The sequence below is a fragment of the Vicugna pacos genome, unplaced genomic scaffold (assembly GCF_048564905.1).
Source record: "Vicugna pacos unplaced genomic scaffold, VicPac4 scaffold_19, whole genome shotgun sequence".
NCBI classification, from domain to species: Eukaryota; Metazoa; Chordata; class Mammalia; order Artiodactyla; family Camelidae; genus Vicugna; species Vicugna pacos.
The window spans coordinates 54,903,121-54,918,907 of NW_027328740.1; the positions used below are offsets into that span (position 1 = coordinate 54,903,121).

At 35.7% G+C, this 15,787-nt stretch overlaps 2 protein-coding genes across 2 annotated transcripts; one reads left to right on the forward strand and one right to left on the reverse strand.

The window, feature by feature from the left end:
- The first annotated feature begins 3,329 nt into the window (after positions 1-3,329).
- On the forward strand, positions 3,330-3,902 carry LOC102527737 (olfactory receptor 5M1-like). Its single transcript, XM_015252460.2, has one exon. It carries the CDS (start codon positions 3,330-3,332, stop codon positions 3,900-3,902), a length of 573 nt encoding a protein of 190 aa, XP_015107946.2.
- A 6,948-nt stretch (positions 3,903-10,850) lies between these two features.
- On the reverse strand, positions 10,851-11,798 carry LOC140693327 (olfactory receptor 5M10-like). Its single transcript, XM_072957260.1, has one exon. It carries the CDS (start codon positions 11,796-11,798, stop codon positions 10,851-10,853), a length of 948 nt encoding a protein of 315 aa, XP_072813361.1.
- Positions 11,799-15,787: the final 3,989 nt, after the last annotated feature.

Sequence of the window (15,787 nt, forward strand, 5' to 3'; positions counted from 1 at the left end):
TTTCAAGTACTAATATAGATAAGGCCAAAAGAAGAATACTGTGTGAGTTAATATATATCAGGAGTCATGAATTAAAATATCTTTGTATAAGTGGTCTATGCTAATGTCTACTTGAATTAATTTCATTTAAACTGATCTTTCAGTTGGATCTGAGGGTCTAAAAACTGATTCTCTGTGTTCTAATTCACAAGATGAAATGTTCTTAGATTACTTGTGAAAATGGGATAATGTACTGTTCACATGAAAGTCCATGAATTCACAATTTTCTGCCTAGCATCACTATTTTTTTATTCAGTAACTCTTCTTTAAAGATTAAATGTGCACTCAAAATGTTAACAGATTGCTATTGGGGATAGCAGATGAAATTGGCATTAATTTTGTCCTTAGACAATTACTGTCCTTAAAAGAAATAGAACAGTTATGAAGGAAGCATGGACCACAAGAGAGGCAGAGACAACAGTGGGCACTCAGACAAGGGAAATATTACCCCAGCTGAGGATAAGTTACGCAGACACATGGCAGAGACCTTTTAGTATAAAGAGAGGAATAGCTTTTTATCTGCCCAAGAAATACTTTCAGTATCAAAATCAGTACGATGTGTTTTTGCATTTTCTAAAAGACACTGTTTACATCTAATGATTCACCTGTAAATTAAGATCCAGTTCATTAAGATGTGACTTTCGTCAGCACCTCTGAAAGGAGTTCTAATGACGTCCCATGGGTGATTTCTTGATGAATGCTTCAGGGCTGGATCCCATTCAGATATAAACCCTCCTGTTTGGGGACCTTCATGGAGGCCAGGAAATCACTGTTCTCCACAGGCAAGTCTGACCATTCTGAAAATCAAGAACTCATAAGAAATACTGCTTGTTTTCTTACTGTTTCTTCTTTGGAACACATAATGGAATTATTAGTGACTATAAGATTGCCAGGTTGAGACCAAACAGGAGGCAGACAAAGTCCAGACTCCTTCTGCCAAAGACAGCAGGTGACTTGTGATGTACCAGGAGGTCAGGCAGTTCTTACCACCACTCCAGACCTTAGTTATAGATGAATTTTCCAACACAGCTAAGATGAAGAGCAGGCTTAGATGTGGAGCTTTAGCTAATTTGGGGAATTTTAAAGGTATATTACTCTTTTACCTTGTTTTCCTTCTCCAAGCCTATAACCTTAAAATTTGCTACAAGAAAATATACTCCCACTCCATATGCCTTCAATGATTTCAGACACTTACTTTTAAGAGAAAAATTTAAAGGGATTTGGATGAATGTAAGGCTAAAGATGAGAAGGAAAAAATATGTGAACACCTTTCCTACCTCAACAGGAAAGGCTTCTGTTAGGTTTTTTCAATTCACTGTTACAATGAAAAGTGACAGCATTGTTTCCTCCATAAAAATCAAAGCAGATTTGCATTGTCTTGTGTAGTAACTCAGTCTCCACTGGTAACATCAGGGGAGTAAGAAATCTACATACCAGGAAAACTCAGGTGATGCGAGTGGAAAAGTGTGCATTACTCGTTCCATCCATTCATTCAACTGATGGATACTGCTCATTGACGATTCAGACATTTGCCCAAATTCTGGGGATATGGCCCAAAGAAAGTCTCTAACATTTTAAACGTGGGAGGGGCTGACAAAACATGAAACTAAACTTATTTATGTAAGTAAATAATAACTTCAGAAGTGATCAATTGTATGAGAAAAAATAGATCGCAGTTCATGGTGAAAGCTATATGAAACGGAGTCGCTTAGACAAGCAGTCAAGCTAGCCTTTCAGAGGAGGTGTCATTAGAAGAGAAACCTAAATGAAGTGATGGAATGAGTCACCTACAGGTCTGAGGGGAGAACACTTTAGGCAGAGGGACCAGTGTGTGCACAGGCCCTGAGGCAGGAATGTGCTCAGCATGTTTAAGGAACACCAAGAAGTCACTGTGGCAGGAAAAAAAGGACTGAAGGGAACGTGGTGGAAGTGTTTGGAGTTATGGAAGAGATCACATAAGTCCTTGTGGATTCTGGTATGAAGTGAAGATTTTAGCCCAAGTGTGATTGAACGTTAGTGAACCACTTTAGGTCACTAACAGGATGCTATTTATGTTTATAACAAGATCAGTGGCTTGTGTTGGTGGATAGAAAGTTTCAAGCTGGAAGGAGAAAAATCATTAACAGTAGCTTTGGCAAGAGATAACTTCATCTTAGACCTGACTGGTAGTGGAGGAGATGCTGACTAGCTGTTCTAAGATTCAGTAGGCAATGTGCTGAAGTAGAGCAGAGATTTCCTGCTAGTTTAGATGGAAGGTGGGATGTCAAAGGTATGAGGTTAAGTGAAATAGGAATATTAAATATACAATACAATCAATATTAAACATATAATACAAAATAAATTGGGATTTTGTGGGACACAAAGAGATTAGTGAGATCATAAGTAGTACTGAGGGAAGAAAAATGCAGACTATCAATTGTTGGTTTGAAACAAAGGTGATAGGATGAAGAGAAATTCAAAGGACCCAAGAGGTTGATTGCTGTTGGAGAATAAGTAAGAAATTAGGAAGAAACTGAATCTGAATAAATATACAACGAGGGTTTCAAGGAGTATATGCCACTCCAGTTACAGCAGGTGTGCCTGCACTGGCAATGATAGAACCAATCTCCAGAAAGTCAGTTACCCCCTCCACTCCCTCCCTGATGGAGCACTGATGTCATGATCAGACACGGGCAGCAGTTATGTTTGAGCATCCAAGGTTCTGATTCCAAATAGGGACATGAAAGAGCCAACTCAGATTCAGACGTGTTGGTGTTGCAAAGCAACCAGCACAGGTGGCACATGGACTTCAAAGGTAAGGTGGGTGTTGCAAAGCAGCCAGCACAGGTGGTACATGGACTTCAAAGTATGTTTATCAAATATATTGTCCCATTTAAGCAGCACCACCGACCACGGGAGGCACCTGCTGAAACTCCTCCATCTCTGAAGGAGGTAACAAGTTATTGAAACCTCTCTTTTCAAAACCAGTTTTTTAGGGTGCTGATTCATTTTTATCTATTCTTGAATTGCACACAATTCATTTCTCTTTTTTACATGTGAAAAAGCATTCTTCTCTTAATAGAGAATATGAAAATGAAACTATTTCCCCGGCACAATGGCCCCGACGCCACCGAGTTTGTTCTGCTGGGACTGACAACTTACCAAGACCTGCAGCCCATCTTCTGTGTGGTCTTCCTCCTGAGTTACCTCATCACCCTAGTCAGGAACCTTGGGGTGATTTTATTAATCAGATTCACTCCCAGCTGCAAACCCCCATGTGCTTTTTCCTCACCCACTTAGCGTGTGTAGATATGTTTTATTCTCCGAATGTCTCTCCTCAGATGCTTGCGCACTTCTTATCTGAGAAGAAGACCATTTCCTATGCGGGATGTCTGGCCCAATGTTATGTTTTTGTGACCCTGCTCCTTACTGAGTATTACATGCCTGGTGCCATGGCCTATGACAGGTACGTGGCCATCTGCAGTCCCCTGCATTACAACAGCAGAATGTCCAGGCCACTCTGCATCTGCCTGGTCACCCTCCCCTACCTCTGGGGGTCCATGGTGGCCACAATGCAGGTGATACTGACCTCTCACTTGTCCTTTTGTGGATCCAACATCATCAACGATTTCTACTGTGCAGACCCAGACCTCTTAATGTTGACGTGTTCTAACACTTATGTAAAGCAAACTGCCCTGTTTGTGTCCACTGGGATTAACCTCACAGTTTCCCTTCTCATAATCCTCATCCCCTATGTTTTCATTTTCATCACCATCATGAGGATCCATTCCAGTGAAGGGCAGTGCAAAGCCTTCTCCACCTGTGGCTCCCACCTGACAGCTGTCTGTATGTTCTACGAGTCCCTGTTCTGCATGTGTATCTGAGACCAGCAAATGAGCAATCTGTTGAACAAGGGAAAATTATCTCAGTGTTTTGTATTTTTGTGAATCCCATGCTGAATCCATTTATCTACAGCCTGAGAAACAAGGATGTGAAACAGGCTTTGAGAAGGGTATATATGAGAAACCTTGGTACGATGGGGAAAAGCTCTATTTTGCCAGTTTCCCAATAAAAGAAGAAAGAATCCCCCCAAACAATCCAAAAGTATCCCTTGTTGGTTCTAACAACATTGGGATGCAACTCTCTGGAACAGCAATCATAGTTTATATGCATGCAGAGCTTGGGGTCGAGTGAGAGTCTATGGAAACAGAATGGCAAAGATGTGTGGAAATGACAGTGGGCAGGAATCAAGACAGCAGAAATCAGTTGTCTATGATTCAGTCAGTTCACAGTTTTAGCGTCACACAGGAACTCATTTCCACTTGGTTAATTAGCAGAGAAGTTCTCCCTTTCACTTCCTAGGTCACCAACATGGAGCATCCCTGAGCTGCTCACCAGCAAAGTGATGTGCATTGTAGTAAATTTCCTCAAGAACCTGATTTTCTTCCCTGGTAAATCTTATGTATATTCCTTAAAGAAATCTGATTATCTTCTCAGAAAAATCTCATTTCTCTAATTTTCTGTGTTTGCTCTGAATAAATATTTGATGAATTTTTATGTCTACTTTGCTTGAATGGAGACCCATATATGTTTATTCTTTCAATCAAAAACCTGATGTTTTACATTTTAATGACCCAATGATTCATTTAATTTCCTTTAAACAAAACAGACACCCTTATTAAAACACCCTGATTTAGAATTTTCATTTCTTAAATAAGATATTTATATCATCTTGTCCCTACAATATTAACAATTGTTTCTGCCACAGTTTTACACATCTCTTTTCAGGTCACATCTTGCCACAAACAATTTTAAAATAACATCTAGTTTAATATGCATGAAATTTGGTTTTAGTGTTTTGCAACTAAATTGTAGCATAAGCATATTTCAGGCTGCTTGATACTCTTTGGAACTGACCTTTATTTAAAAACTTAATGTAACAACACTGACATGACATATATAGTTCACCACCTCCTTTTAATAATTAGGGAGTTTTTACTTTTCCCTCTTTAGGAAAATCTTTACACCTGTAATTTATTGCTTCTGATCAGTTATTATATTAAGATAGATTTCCACCATTGTATTCATCGTTGCTTTATATTTCTCTCATTTTGAATGCAGTGATATAAGAAAGCAACACCAGCCAATGAATACTCTAGTTTCCCCACATCCTTAGTGGCCTTGGGAGTCTCATTTGATTGCGTGCATGCGTAAATATTGTAGATATAAATGCAATGCAGAAAGCATTCATGCATCAAATACAATTTGTTGGAACTCAACTTTTACTTATTTCAATTTTTCTCAATTTCATAGTGTGCTAGCTACAATGATAGTGATATTTAATCTCAAGAAGAAAAGAGCCTTTATCCAGAGGAAATTTCTCTTGAGAAGTAAACTTCTGAATGAAAGAAAAATTGGGGTTCCAGCTTAAAACATTGTAGGTAGAGAAATTGACAGTCAGTGGCCCTCATCACTCACTCCTAACAGACACATAAGGATAGCTCTGATTATCTCTGAAGATCTCAGCCTATCCAGAAGTACAATATATTTAAAGGGAAAAGTAATAGAAGCTTGATTTAGAAAGACCCTGAGTGACCATCCAGTTAAAAAATTTTACAGAACATATTTGCGTCCCTGCTTTTTTTCCTATTTTCATATTCCAATTCTAACATTAATAAATAAATATTCTTTAATTTTGTATCTTGGGATATGGATAGTTTGTTGGTTGTTTTTTCTTTTTAAATTTCTTTTTATCCCCTTTTATTAGTGGGGGAGGTAAGTAGGTTATTTATTCATTTATTTTAATGGAGGTATTGGAGATTGAACCCAGACCTAGTGCATGCTACTCATGCACTCTACTACTGAGCTATACTCTCTCCCCCTTGATGAGTTTGGAAATATGTACTTTTTGTTTTTGTGCTTATAAAACAATAATTGTTTATCCTGGGAAATGGGTGCATAAGACATAAAGAACAAGTTTTAATTTTTGCTTAACCCTAGTATTTTATAAAATTATCATAATGTGTATATTGAAGTACCCTTCTTTTTCATAAAAATACATATAAAATGATTTGTCCTTTTTTAAATTGGGAACTTCTTTGTTTTAATGGCTGTATACATTCTAGTGCAAAATATGTCACATAATATTTAAACTCTCCTCTAAGATCACAGCCAGCACAACCTTCCAGGGGTTCTAGTTACATACAGCAGGACTCAGTTCTATTTGCATGTCTGTGCTTAATTGTGTATTAAATGTAGGCAGGCCTCACTTTGAATATGCCGTGGTCAAAGAGTTCCATGCAAAGCAAAGACAGATTTCCAGGTTCCACCAGTTTCATTTATAGGAGATCACAGGGAGTGAGGGCTGCCTGCATTAACATGTCAGTGGTTCCCTTTTTCTCAACTATAAAACTGACATTATGATGAAAATCTTCACCTAAGTTTCTTACTATTCCTTCAGCACATGCTGAAAAGTAGACTGAGTAAAAGTGTTCATTTCTAAGGCACCTAAAAACATGTCAAATTAATTTCTAGAAAAAATTATGTATTATTATTTTTCCTGACATCATCAATGTACAAAAAAGTGCCAGTCTTTGAACTCTCTTAAATATAACACACAAAGCAGTATTTAATTCATATTTTTATTACCAAGAGTTTTACTCACTCATTTTAACATTTTAAAATTTTTATCAATTTTCTATTCATAGCCTTCAACATGTTGTTATTTGAATGATTTCTATGAACTTATATTTTGGTACTGTCTCCACTTTGTTTTACTTGTAGCAAATCCTTTTGTCAACTTGTTGGGTGCTGCTTAATTTTAAATTGTTTTATGATCAAATTCAAGTGACTTCTATTGTGAATTTCTTGCACTGCTATTAAGCTGAGAGATATCCTTTCAGATTGCTGAAATATTTCAGTTATTTCACTTCTGATCAGCACGGAATTTTTTCAGTGACTAACTCAAAGTTGAGGGTATGCAGGGTATGTCAGTTCTTTAGAGGGGCAGTGGTTGGCAAAAGGAAATTCCAGTAAAAATAGGAGTCTGTATTTAGATATCTTTGTTGGAAAACTATGTTACATTATGGACACTGGGATGGTGCAAAAATATGTTTTTAGAAATGTTGATAATTAAACAGCATTAATGCCCCTAGGTTACATGATTTCCTCCTCATTTATAGGCCACCATCTTTCTGGCAAAAAAAAATTAAGTCACTTGTACATTTCATCCCTAAGCTGCCCTCCCTGAAGCCCCCATTCTATACATCTACTCTTTGTGTCTGGGGACTGAACTATAGCGATACTATTGTTTTAAGTTTTGAAAATTTTTTATTGGCATGTAGTTAATTTACAATGTTAGTTTCAGGTCTACAGCAAAGTGATTCAGTTATGCATGTGCATTTTCTTTTCAGATGTTCTTCCATTATATGTTATTATAAGAAATTGAATACAGTTCCCTGTGTTATGCAGTAGGTCTATAGCAATATTTCAAATAATAAAATACATTTGAACATTTTCCAGTAATTTACAGTAAATATTTATCTTCTGTATGACAATATTCAATTGTTTGTTTTTATGTATATGTATGCATATAGCTCATAAATTGAACCCCTATATACATAATTTCTGGGTTGAAAATATTGGATAGCTAGAAATATTTGGTTTGTATTCTCCTGAGATAAATTTGAAAGGGAAAAATAATGAATATGGAATTTCTCTACTAGGAATTAAAGTGTGTATTAAATCCACATAAATTACAAGAATTTAACTTAAAATACTTATAGATTGGTCAAAGAAGAAATAAAAAGATTCATTTATTGTACAGAGAAGATAACATCATATATTAGTGGGAAAATAAAGCATTGCTTAGTAAACAGCAGTGGGAAATGGGGTAAAATGTAAGAAAAAGTTTATATGTAATATTACAACATACAACAACATTGTATCTCAAATATTCAAGATACTTCTGTAAAATATGGCTGTGAAAATATTTAAATAATGTATGTCCTTTATTGGTTAAATATATATGTATATTTGAATTCTTCTGTTCCATTTTAAAATTTCCTTTCCTAAGAATTTCAGTTGAGACAACAGAGAAGCTAATAATCTTAAATACTATTATCTAAAATTAATAAAATTACAATGAATGATTGTAACAAAGCAGAGAGATTCTGAAGGCAAATTAGTGGCTACCAATGGAGAAAGGACAGGGGAAGGAGCAAGACAGGGCTGAGATCAGAGGTACAAACTTCTATGGATAAAATAAATAAGTTGCTGGAACATATTGTATAGCACAAGGTGTATTGTGGAGATTGTACTATCACTTTCTTTTTTTTAAATTAAAGTATATTCAAATTACAATGTGTCAATCTCTGGTGTATAGCATAATGTCCCAGTCATACATATGCATACATATATTCATTTTCATATTCTTTTTCACTAAAAGTTATTACAAGATATTGACTATAGTTTCCTGTGCTGTAAAGAAGAAACGTGTTTCTTTATCTATTTTTATATATAGTAGTTAATATTTACAAATCTCAAACTCCCAAATTTATCCTCTCCCATCCTCTTTTCCCCCAGTAAACATAAAATTGTTTACTATGTCTGTTCCCACTTTGTATACTACTCAGCCGTAAAAAAAAAAATAAAATAACACCATTTGAAGCAACATGGATGGACCTGGAGATCATCATTCTAAGTGAAGTAAGCCAGAAAGAGATAGAAAATACCGTATTATATCACTCATATATATCACTCATATCTGTAATTTAAAAAAAGAATAAAAGGAGACACTAATGAACTCATATACAATAACTTTAAAAGGAGTATAATCCATAAAAACATTGAATCACTCTGTTGTACACCTGAAACTAATATAATACTGTAAATCAATTATACTTCAATTAAAAAAAAAGGAAAAAGAAAGGTACAGTGAAATGTTAACTCTCAAACATTACTAGTCATAAGTGTACATGGTTGATGCCTTCTGGAGAAAAATTTACCCACAGAAAAAATTAGCATTTAAGTCAGCATTTCCACATTTAGGAATCTATCCTAAAGGAAAAAATCAGAAGGATATATACATAGATATATGAGACAATTGTAAAAACAAACAGGATAAATATGATAGAATAATGGTTTCTGAAATAAAGAAATAAAAAATATATCAAATGCAGAGAGAAGCTCTCTTTTAATAAGCGATTACAAATAAATTGTGCTTTTATTCAAAATTGAAACTACATTTTATCCCAAAATTGAAATAGCTTTTAGTATTTTCAATTTTATTTTCTACAACTGATATGTAATATTTTTATAATTAAGTTTAAGTGTGATTTGATATTGTGTATTACACTACAGTAAAAATTATGTTCACTAAAAATTTAGTCTGTATGAAAAAACAAACATTATATTATCAAGTAAAAATCAATATTCAAATTTGTTTATGGCATAATATGCCAACTGTGTCTTATTAATTATAAGAGTATATAAGCACATCAATTTATTGAAAAAATATAACAAATACATACAGGAATTTTCCTTTGGTTTAGGACATATCATTGGTAAATGCTACTTTCTCACATCTGTCCCCATATTTATTTACCTATAGTGAAAATATTCAATAGAATCAGCCTTATTCAATCAACTGAGACTTAAGAATGAAGTTCAATTTTCAAAAACTGCAGGTCATCTGGATGATTTTTTGGAAATTAATTTGAACACATTAAAATAAATTTAGACATGGGTTCATATAAGCACTTAGTACTGTGGTCTTAGTTAAAAACAGAGTGCACGATATTAGAATACAAACATTTAAAACAGTTTAAAGAAAGTTAAATCAGTTTTTCCATATGCAATCATCTGGTTGACCACTAATGCACGTACAATGTGAATGATTCACATATCTCTTTATATACACTTCTATACTATTGATTTTCTCAATTGAAAATTTGAGAATGACTAGAATAGTCTTATCTAGAAAATAATGTTTCACAGATAGATATATAAACCAAAGTAAACATTGGGTGTTCTCTTCCAGAGAGATGGGTAGATATTTGTTCATCTGTATATTGTTTCAAGGCATTTTTTCTATCTACAGGTCAATTGATAGACTCTATTAACTCTTGATAAAGTAGACCTGAGTCAGAGCTACTACATGAAAAGTACAACTAGAATACCATTGTACTTTTTGATGACTGAATTGGATCCATATCCCTGGAAACTCATGGAGACATTGACAATTCATTTTCAATATGGAGGAGCATAACCCAGTATTTACAAATGGACGAAAAGTTTCTCAGGATATCTATGATGTGAGTTGTGGAAAAAATTAAATTAAAGTTTAAAGCATTGGGAGATCCATATATTTAAAATTTCCCCAAGATGAATCCAGAGATTAATTGGGCACTGGAGCCATTCTATATCACAGATTTAAGAAGAAATTAGCTCATAACATTTCTAAAAAATGAAGTGAAAAACTTAAACACTCAGTTTAGAACCTCATGGTAGTTCTGTAGACCATTAAATTCAAATGAGATGAATTTCTAATGTTACCATCAAAATGAGTTAATTATAATATTTACACTCAAATATGTAAAGATGTTAAATTGGTATATGGATTACTGAATATTATTCAATTTATTTTCAGAGGTTCTCCAATAAAGAAACTATATTTTCATTTCAACATTAAAGTTTGTATTAAAATAATTTGTCTTGAAGGTATTAATTTTGAGGAGATTTTATGAAGACAAATTATGACTATAAAGGACTAGGTTTTCTTTTGGAGGGAATCACTATGTTATTACAGATACTTAGTAATTACAAACAGATGGCTAAAGTGCAATTCTATGAAAGGGATTTCCCTTAATCATTTGCTTCATGGCACAGATCACATGCTTATTCCGTAAACTGTAGATCAATGGGTTTAACACTGGACTCAAAAAAGTATAGAAGACTGCAATTATTTTGGACTGCTCTACAGACTTCTCAGATGGGAGCCTTAAGTACATGCAAAAGAGGGTTCCATAAAATATAGTGACTGTTGTCAGGTGGGAACCACAAGTAGAAAAGGCCTTGCACCTGCCTTCTGTAGTGCTGATCCTCAAGATGCTGGCCATGATGAAAACGTAGGACAGGAGAATGATGAGGAGAGAGCTGCAGAGGGTAAAACCAGCAACTGCAAACATTGCCATCTTCTTGACTCGGGTGTCAGAGCAGGCCAGCATCATGAGAGGAGGGTCAGCACAGTAGAAATGGTTGATTTCATGGGAGCCACAGAAGGACAGGTGGAAAGTCAGCAGTGCCTGAGAGAGCCCATGAAGGAAGCCACAAGAGTAAGGGACAGTGACTAGAGAGAGGCAGATGCTCTTGGACATCCTGCTGCTGTAATGTAAAGGGCTGCAAATGGCAACATAGCGATCCAACGCCATTGAAGCAAGGATATAAAGCTCTGTGATCACCAGGGCAATGAAGAGCAGACACTGTGTGAAGCATCCAGCATAGGAGATGGACTTCTGGTCTGAGAGGAAATTGTACAGCATATTTGGAGTGATGTTGGATGAATAGCAAATGTCTACAAAGGACAGGTGGCTGAGGAAGAAGTACATGGGGGTTTGGAGGTGGGCATTGGTCCTGATCAGCAACATCATGCCCAGGTTCCCTGCAAGCGTGATTATGTAGATCACCAGAAACACCCCAAACAGGATCTTCTCTAACACTCGGTTGTCAGTGAATCCCAGGAGAATGAATTCTGTCACCAGAGTGTGGTTTGGGGAAGACATTTTTTATGCCTTTAAAACTGGAAGTGACAAAGAAAGTGAGGACTTTTGTCTGATCCAGCTTCTGCACTTATTCCATCCATTTTATATTTACTCATTGACATATTAATCTATGGAGAAATCATGCTTTTCTTTCAACAAAAACATCAAAATTTCTACATAAACATTTTTCCTGTATATCTGGCTTATCGCTGTCTTCTCTATAGCTCAAGCTCTCTTTCTCTCCCTTGTGTATATACATATAGGATTAATTCATTATTAATATACAATTATACTATATATGAATATACTCTAAGAATATTGTGTATTTTAATACATATATTCATACATTTATACCTGTCTCCTTGGAGAACTTCACATTCGATATTTTTTCAAACTTTGTGGGGAAAAAAGCCAAAGGAATGAAAATCAGTTATGAAAAGCATCAGGTCATTAGCATCACTCAAATGGACAAATGAAGGAGTTTGGGTTTCTAGGATCCCAGCAGCTCTGATAGCCTATTGTTCAGATACAAAACAGAAGATTCAAGTTCAGTACAGCATTTTCACCTGAACCGCATTGCTGCCTGGCTTGATTTCATTCAGAGAATGCTGAATTGGTGACATTTATCTCAACATATGGCTAAAAAGGTTCAGAATGAAGAATTTTTCTCTCTGCTTTTTGTGAATTCACACACTCATTTATTCTTTTACACTGCAGAGGTTGAATTGTTTTTTTTTTTCTGTTTTAGTGTCTGGTGTTACAGCAATGAATGAATCCCTCAACATCATGGAGCATATATTGTAGGAGAAGGAATAGATATTAAACACACAGATACAGATATATCACACGATGTCAGTTAGAAGCAAGTACAATGAAGAAAAAAACAGGTGAGGAGCTTTTAGATGCAAGTTTTCCACATGGTGAAATATTAAACTCCACACATAAGAACAAAACATTTATTTAGTGAAAAAATGTATGAAATGACCTACCTGTAAAAGTGGGCCTATTTTGAAAAAAAACAATGTGGGAAGATTTATAATGTATTTCTTAAGTATATTCCCTAGACTATTCTAAAAATCATCCTAGAAAACAATTAAAATTGTCTTTGATTCTCAAAAGTGAAATGATAATTTGATGCTTTGGGAGCTAGACTCTCCTTTGAGGCCAATGTCACTGCATAACATCTATTTACAGTGCTTCATACTATGTGTGAAATATTTAGCACAGACAGAGAAATTAGCCATTAATTTTAGCACCATGGGGTGAAGAAAATGTGACCAGAGAAGTTTAGTTTTTAGATTATAGTAAGGAAGAGGGAATTCCAACCAAAATCTTTGTTTCTTTATGAATACTAAGATGAGGTCACCTGATGAAATTGAGAAGTAGAAACGTGAATTATGAAACAGATTTGAGGAGCAGAAAGTCTAGGAAAGCCACAGAATAGGGAAAAATACTCATATTCAGTAATTTTAACAAGGATTTCTATTCAGAATACATAAAGACCCTCCAGTGTTCACTGATCAAAATACAACCAGACCAATTTTTAACAAGTCTAAGATGTGAAGAGATGCTTCATAAGAGAAAATATGAATATCCAATAACCATATGAAAAGAATTTCAATATTTATAATTGTCAAGAAAATATAAATTACAACTACCTAGACATACCAGTTCACAACCCCATCAATTAAAGAATTAAAAAATTAACAAACTATTGACAATGACAATTTAAATTAACTGTCATAATACATCACTTGATGAAGTGTAAAATAATTCAGCTTCTTTGGAAAACTAGTTTCTTCTCCTAAAATTACTTCAAGTGTTTTAACCTCTTATACAACTATGACCCAGAAAGTATTAGGAGTTTATCCAAGAACAAAGAATACATATATCCACAAAGAAACTCACATGTTGGAAGAAATATAGATAAACAAATTCTGATACACCCATAAATGGAACACTACACAGAAATAAAAAATGAACAAAGTACTAATATAACTTAAATGAATTGCAAAACCATTGTATTAGAAGGAGTTCAATTTCTGAATGAAGTGTGATGGCCTCCCAAAATTTGCTCTTCCATGAAAACACTGGCAAAACTTGTCAAAATTAACTTTTCAGAATTCTGGATAGTAACTGAAGGCTTGCAAAAATCCTAGGAGTATTTATTCAACTAAAAATATCAGAATCTAAAAGTGAGTTTTGTGGGGGTTTTTTTTTTGCACCCTATTCCCACGCCCTCTCCCTACCTGCGTAGCAGCCTTGAAAACTTGATTTATGATTGCATGGCTGTGCACATTTGTCCAACTCATTAAACATTTCTACATTTTATTCTAAGTAAATTTACCTCACCAAAATTGATTTAAAAGTAAGTTTTACTTTCATCAAAGTCAAGCAGATCAAATTATTCACTAGATGTTTAATACTGAAGTACTCTTAATATACAACAACAGAGGCACAATGTTATCAGGAGTCTTCCTAGCTATATTAAAGCAAATCAGAAGCTAAGCATTGAAATCTCAGGTTTTCTTCAAGCCGATTCTTCACCTGAACAACTTTTTGTTTTTTTTTAAACAATTTAATCAAGAATGGAATTCAAAAAGCTAGCTGGTTTATCTCTGATCTCCACTCATTTACTTGTTTCCAGTATCAAGAAAGCCTGGAAGAAGATTGAGGAGGAGGAGGGAAAAAAAGGGGAGGAGGAGGAGGACAGGAGGGGAGGAGGAGGGGAAGACAGAGGGGGAGGAGACGAAGAAGAAGAAGAGGGGGAAGGGGAAGTGAGGGGGAGGGGGAGAAAAGGGCTTAGATGAGGAGTTGTATGTAGTAAATTGGAGTGGGCAAAGAAATACTTAGGAGACTTCTTTCTGAGCATTCATGACCCTGCTCCTCACCAAAACTTAACTGCTCAGTGCCATGGATATGGTCAGCCCATGGTCATCTGCATTACAACAGCAGAATATTCAGGCCATTTTGCATTTGCCTAGTCACTCTTCCCTAAATCTGGGGGTCCATGGTGGCCACAGTGAAGGTGATGCTGACCTCTTGCTTGTCTTTTTGTGGGCCCAATGCCATCAACCATTTCTACTGTGCTGACCAGCCCTCTTAATGTTAACGGGTTCTGACACTGAATGAAGCAATCTGCCCTGTTTGTGTCCACAGGGATTTACCTCACAGGTTCCCTCTTTATCATACTCATCTCTTACATTTCATTTTTATCACTGTTATGAAGGTTTATTCCAATGAAAGGCAGAGCAAAGTCTTCTCCACCTGCGGCTCCCACCTGACAGCTGTCAGTGTGTTTTATAGAAGCATGTATCTGAGACCACTAAATGAGCGATTTGTTGAACAAGTAAAAACTGTGGTAGCATCTGTATTTTTGTGGGCCCCAGGCTGAATCCAATTCTCCATAGCCTTAGGAACAAGGGTGTGAAACAGGCTTTAAGAAGAATACTTATGAGAAACCTTGGTATAATGGAGAAAAATTCTATTTCAACAGGCTCCCAATTGGAAAAAAAAGTCTCAAAAACAATAAAAAATATCCCTTTGAGGTGGGAAGCCCCATAAAAAGACTGGCAGGACCCCTGGGCAGGGCCGCTGCTCTCCTCTTAGCACCGTCCGTTTCACTGGCCCAGAGGCTCTATCTCACATTTTGCCTCTAAAGTGGCTAACTTACACCTAGAATTCTATTGGTTCCCCGAGCTCACTTTCCTTCACTCCTGAATGGTTATTATTCTCACTTCTGTTTGGTTATTACTCTCACTTCTGATTGTTCCATTTCCCTAACTTCTGATTGGTCCATTTGTAGTACTTAATTTGCATGGAGCTCGCTCCTGATTGGTCTATTTCTACAAAGCTTGCTCCCGGTTGGTCAACTTCTTTTGTACTATATTTGCATTATGATGTTGCAAAGTGTAAAACTGGCAGTCTATAAAAGGCCTGTGTAAACCTACAGACAGGGTCCAGAGCTTGAAGTGTTAACTCCTTTGGGCCCGATGGCATAATAAACCTGA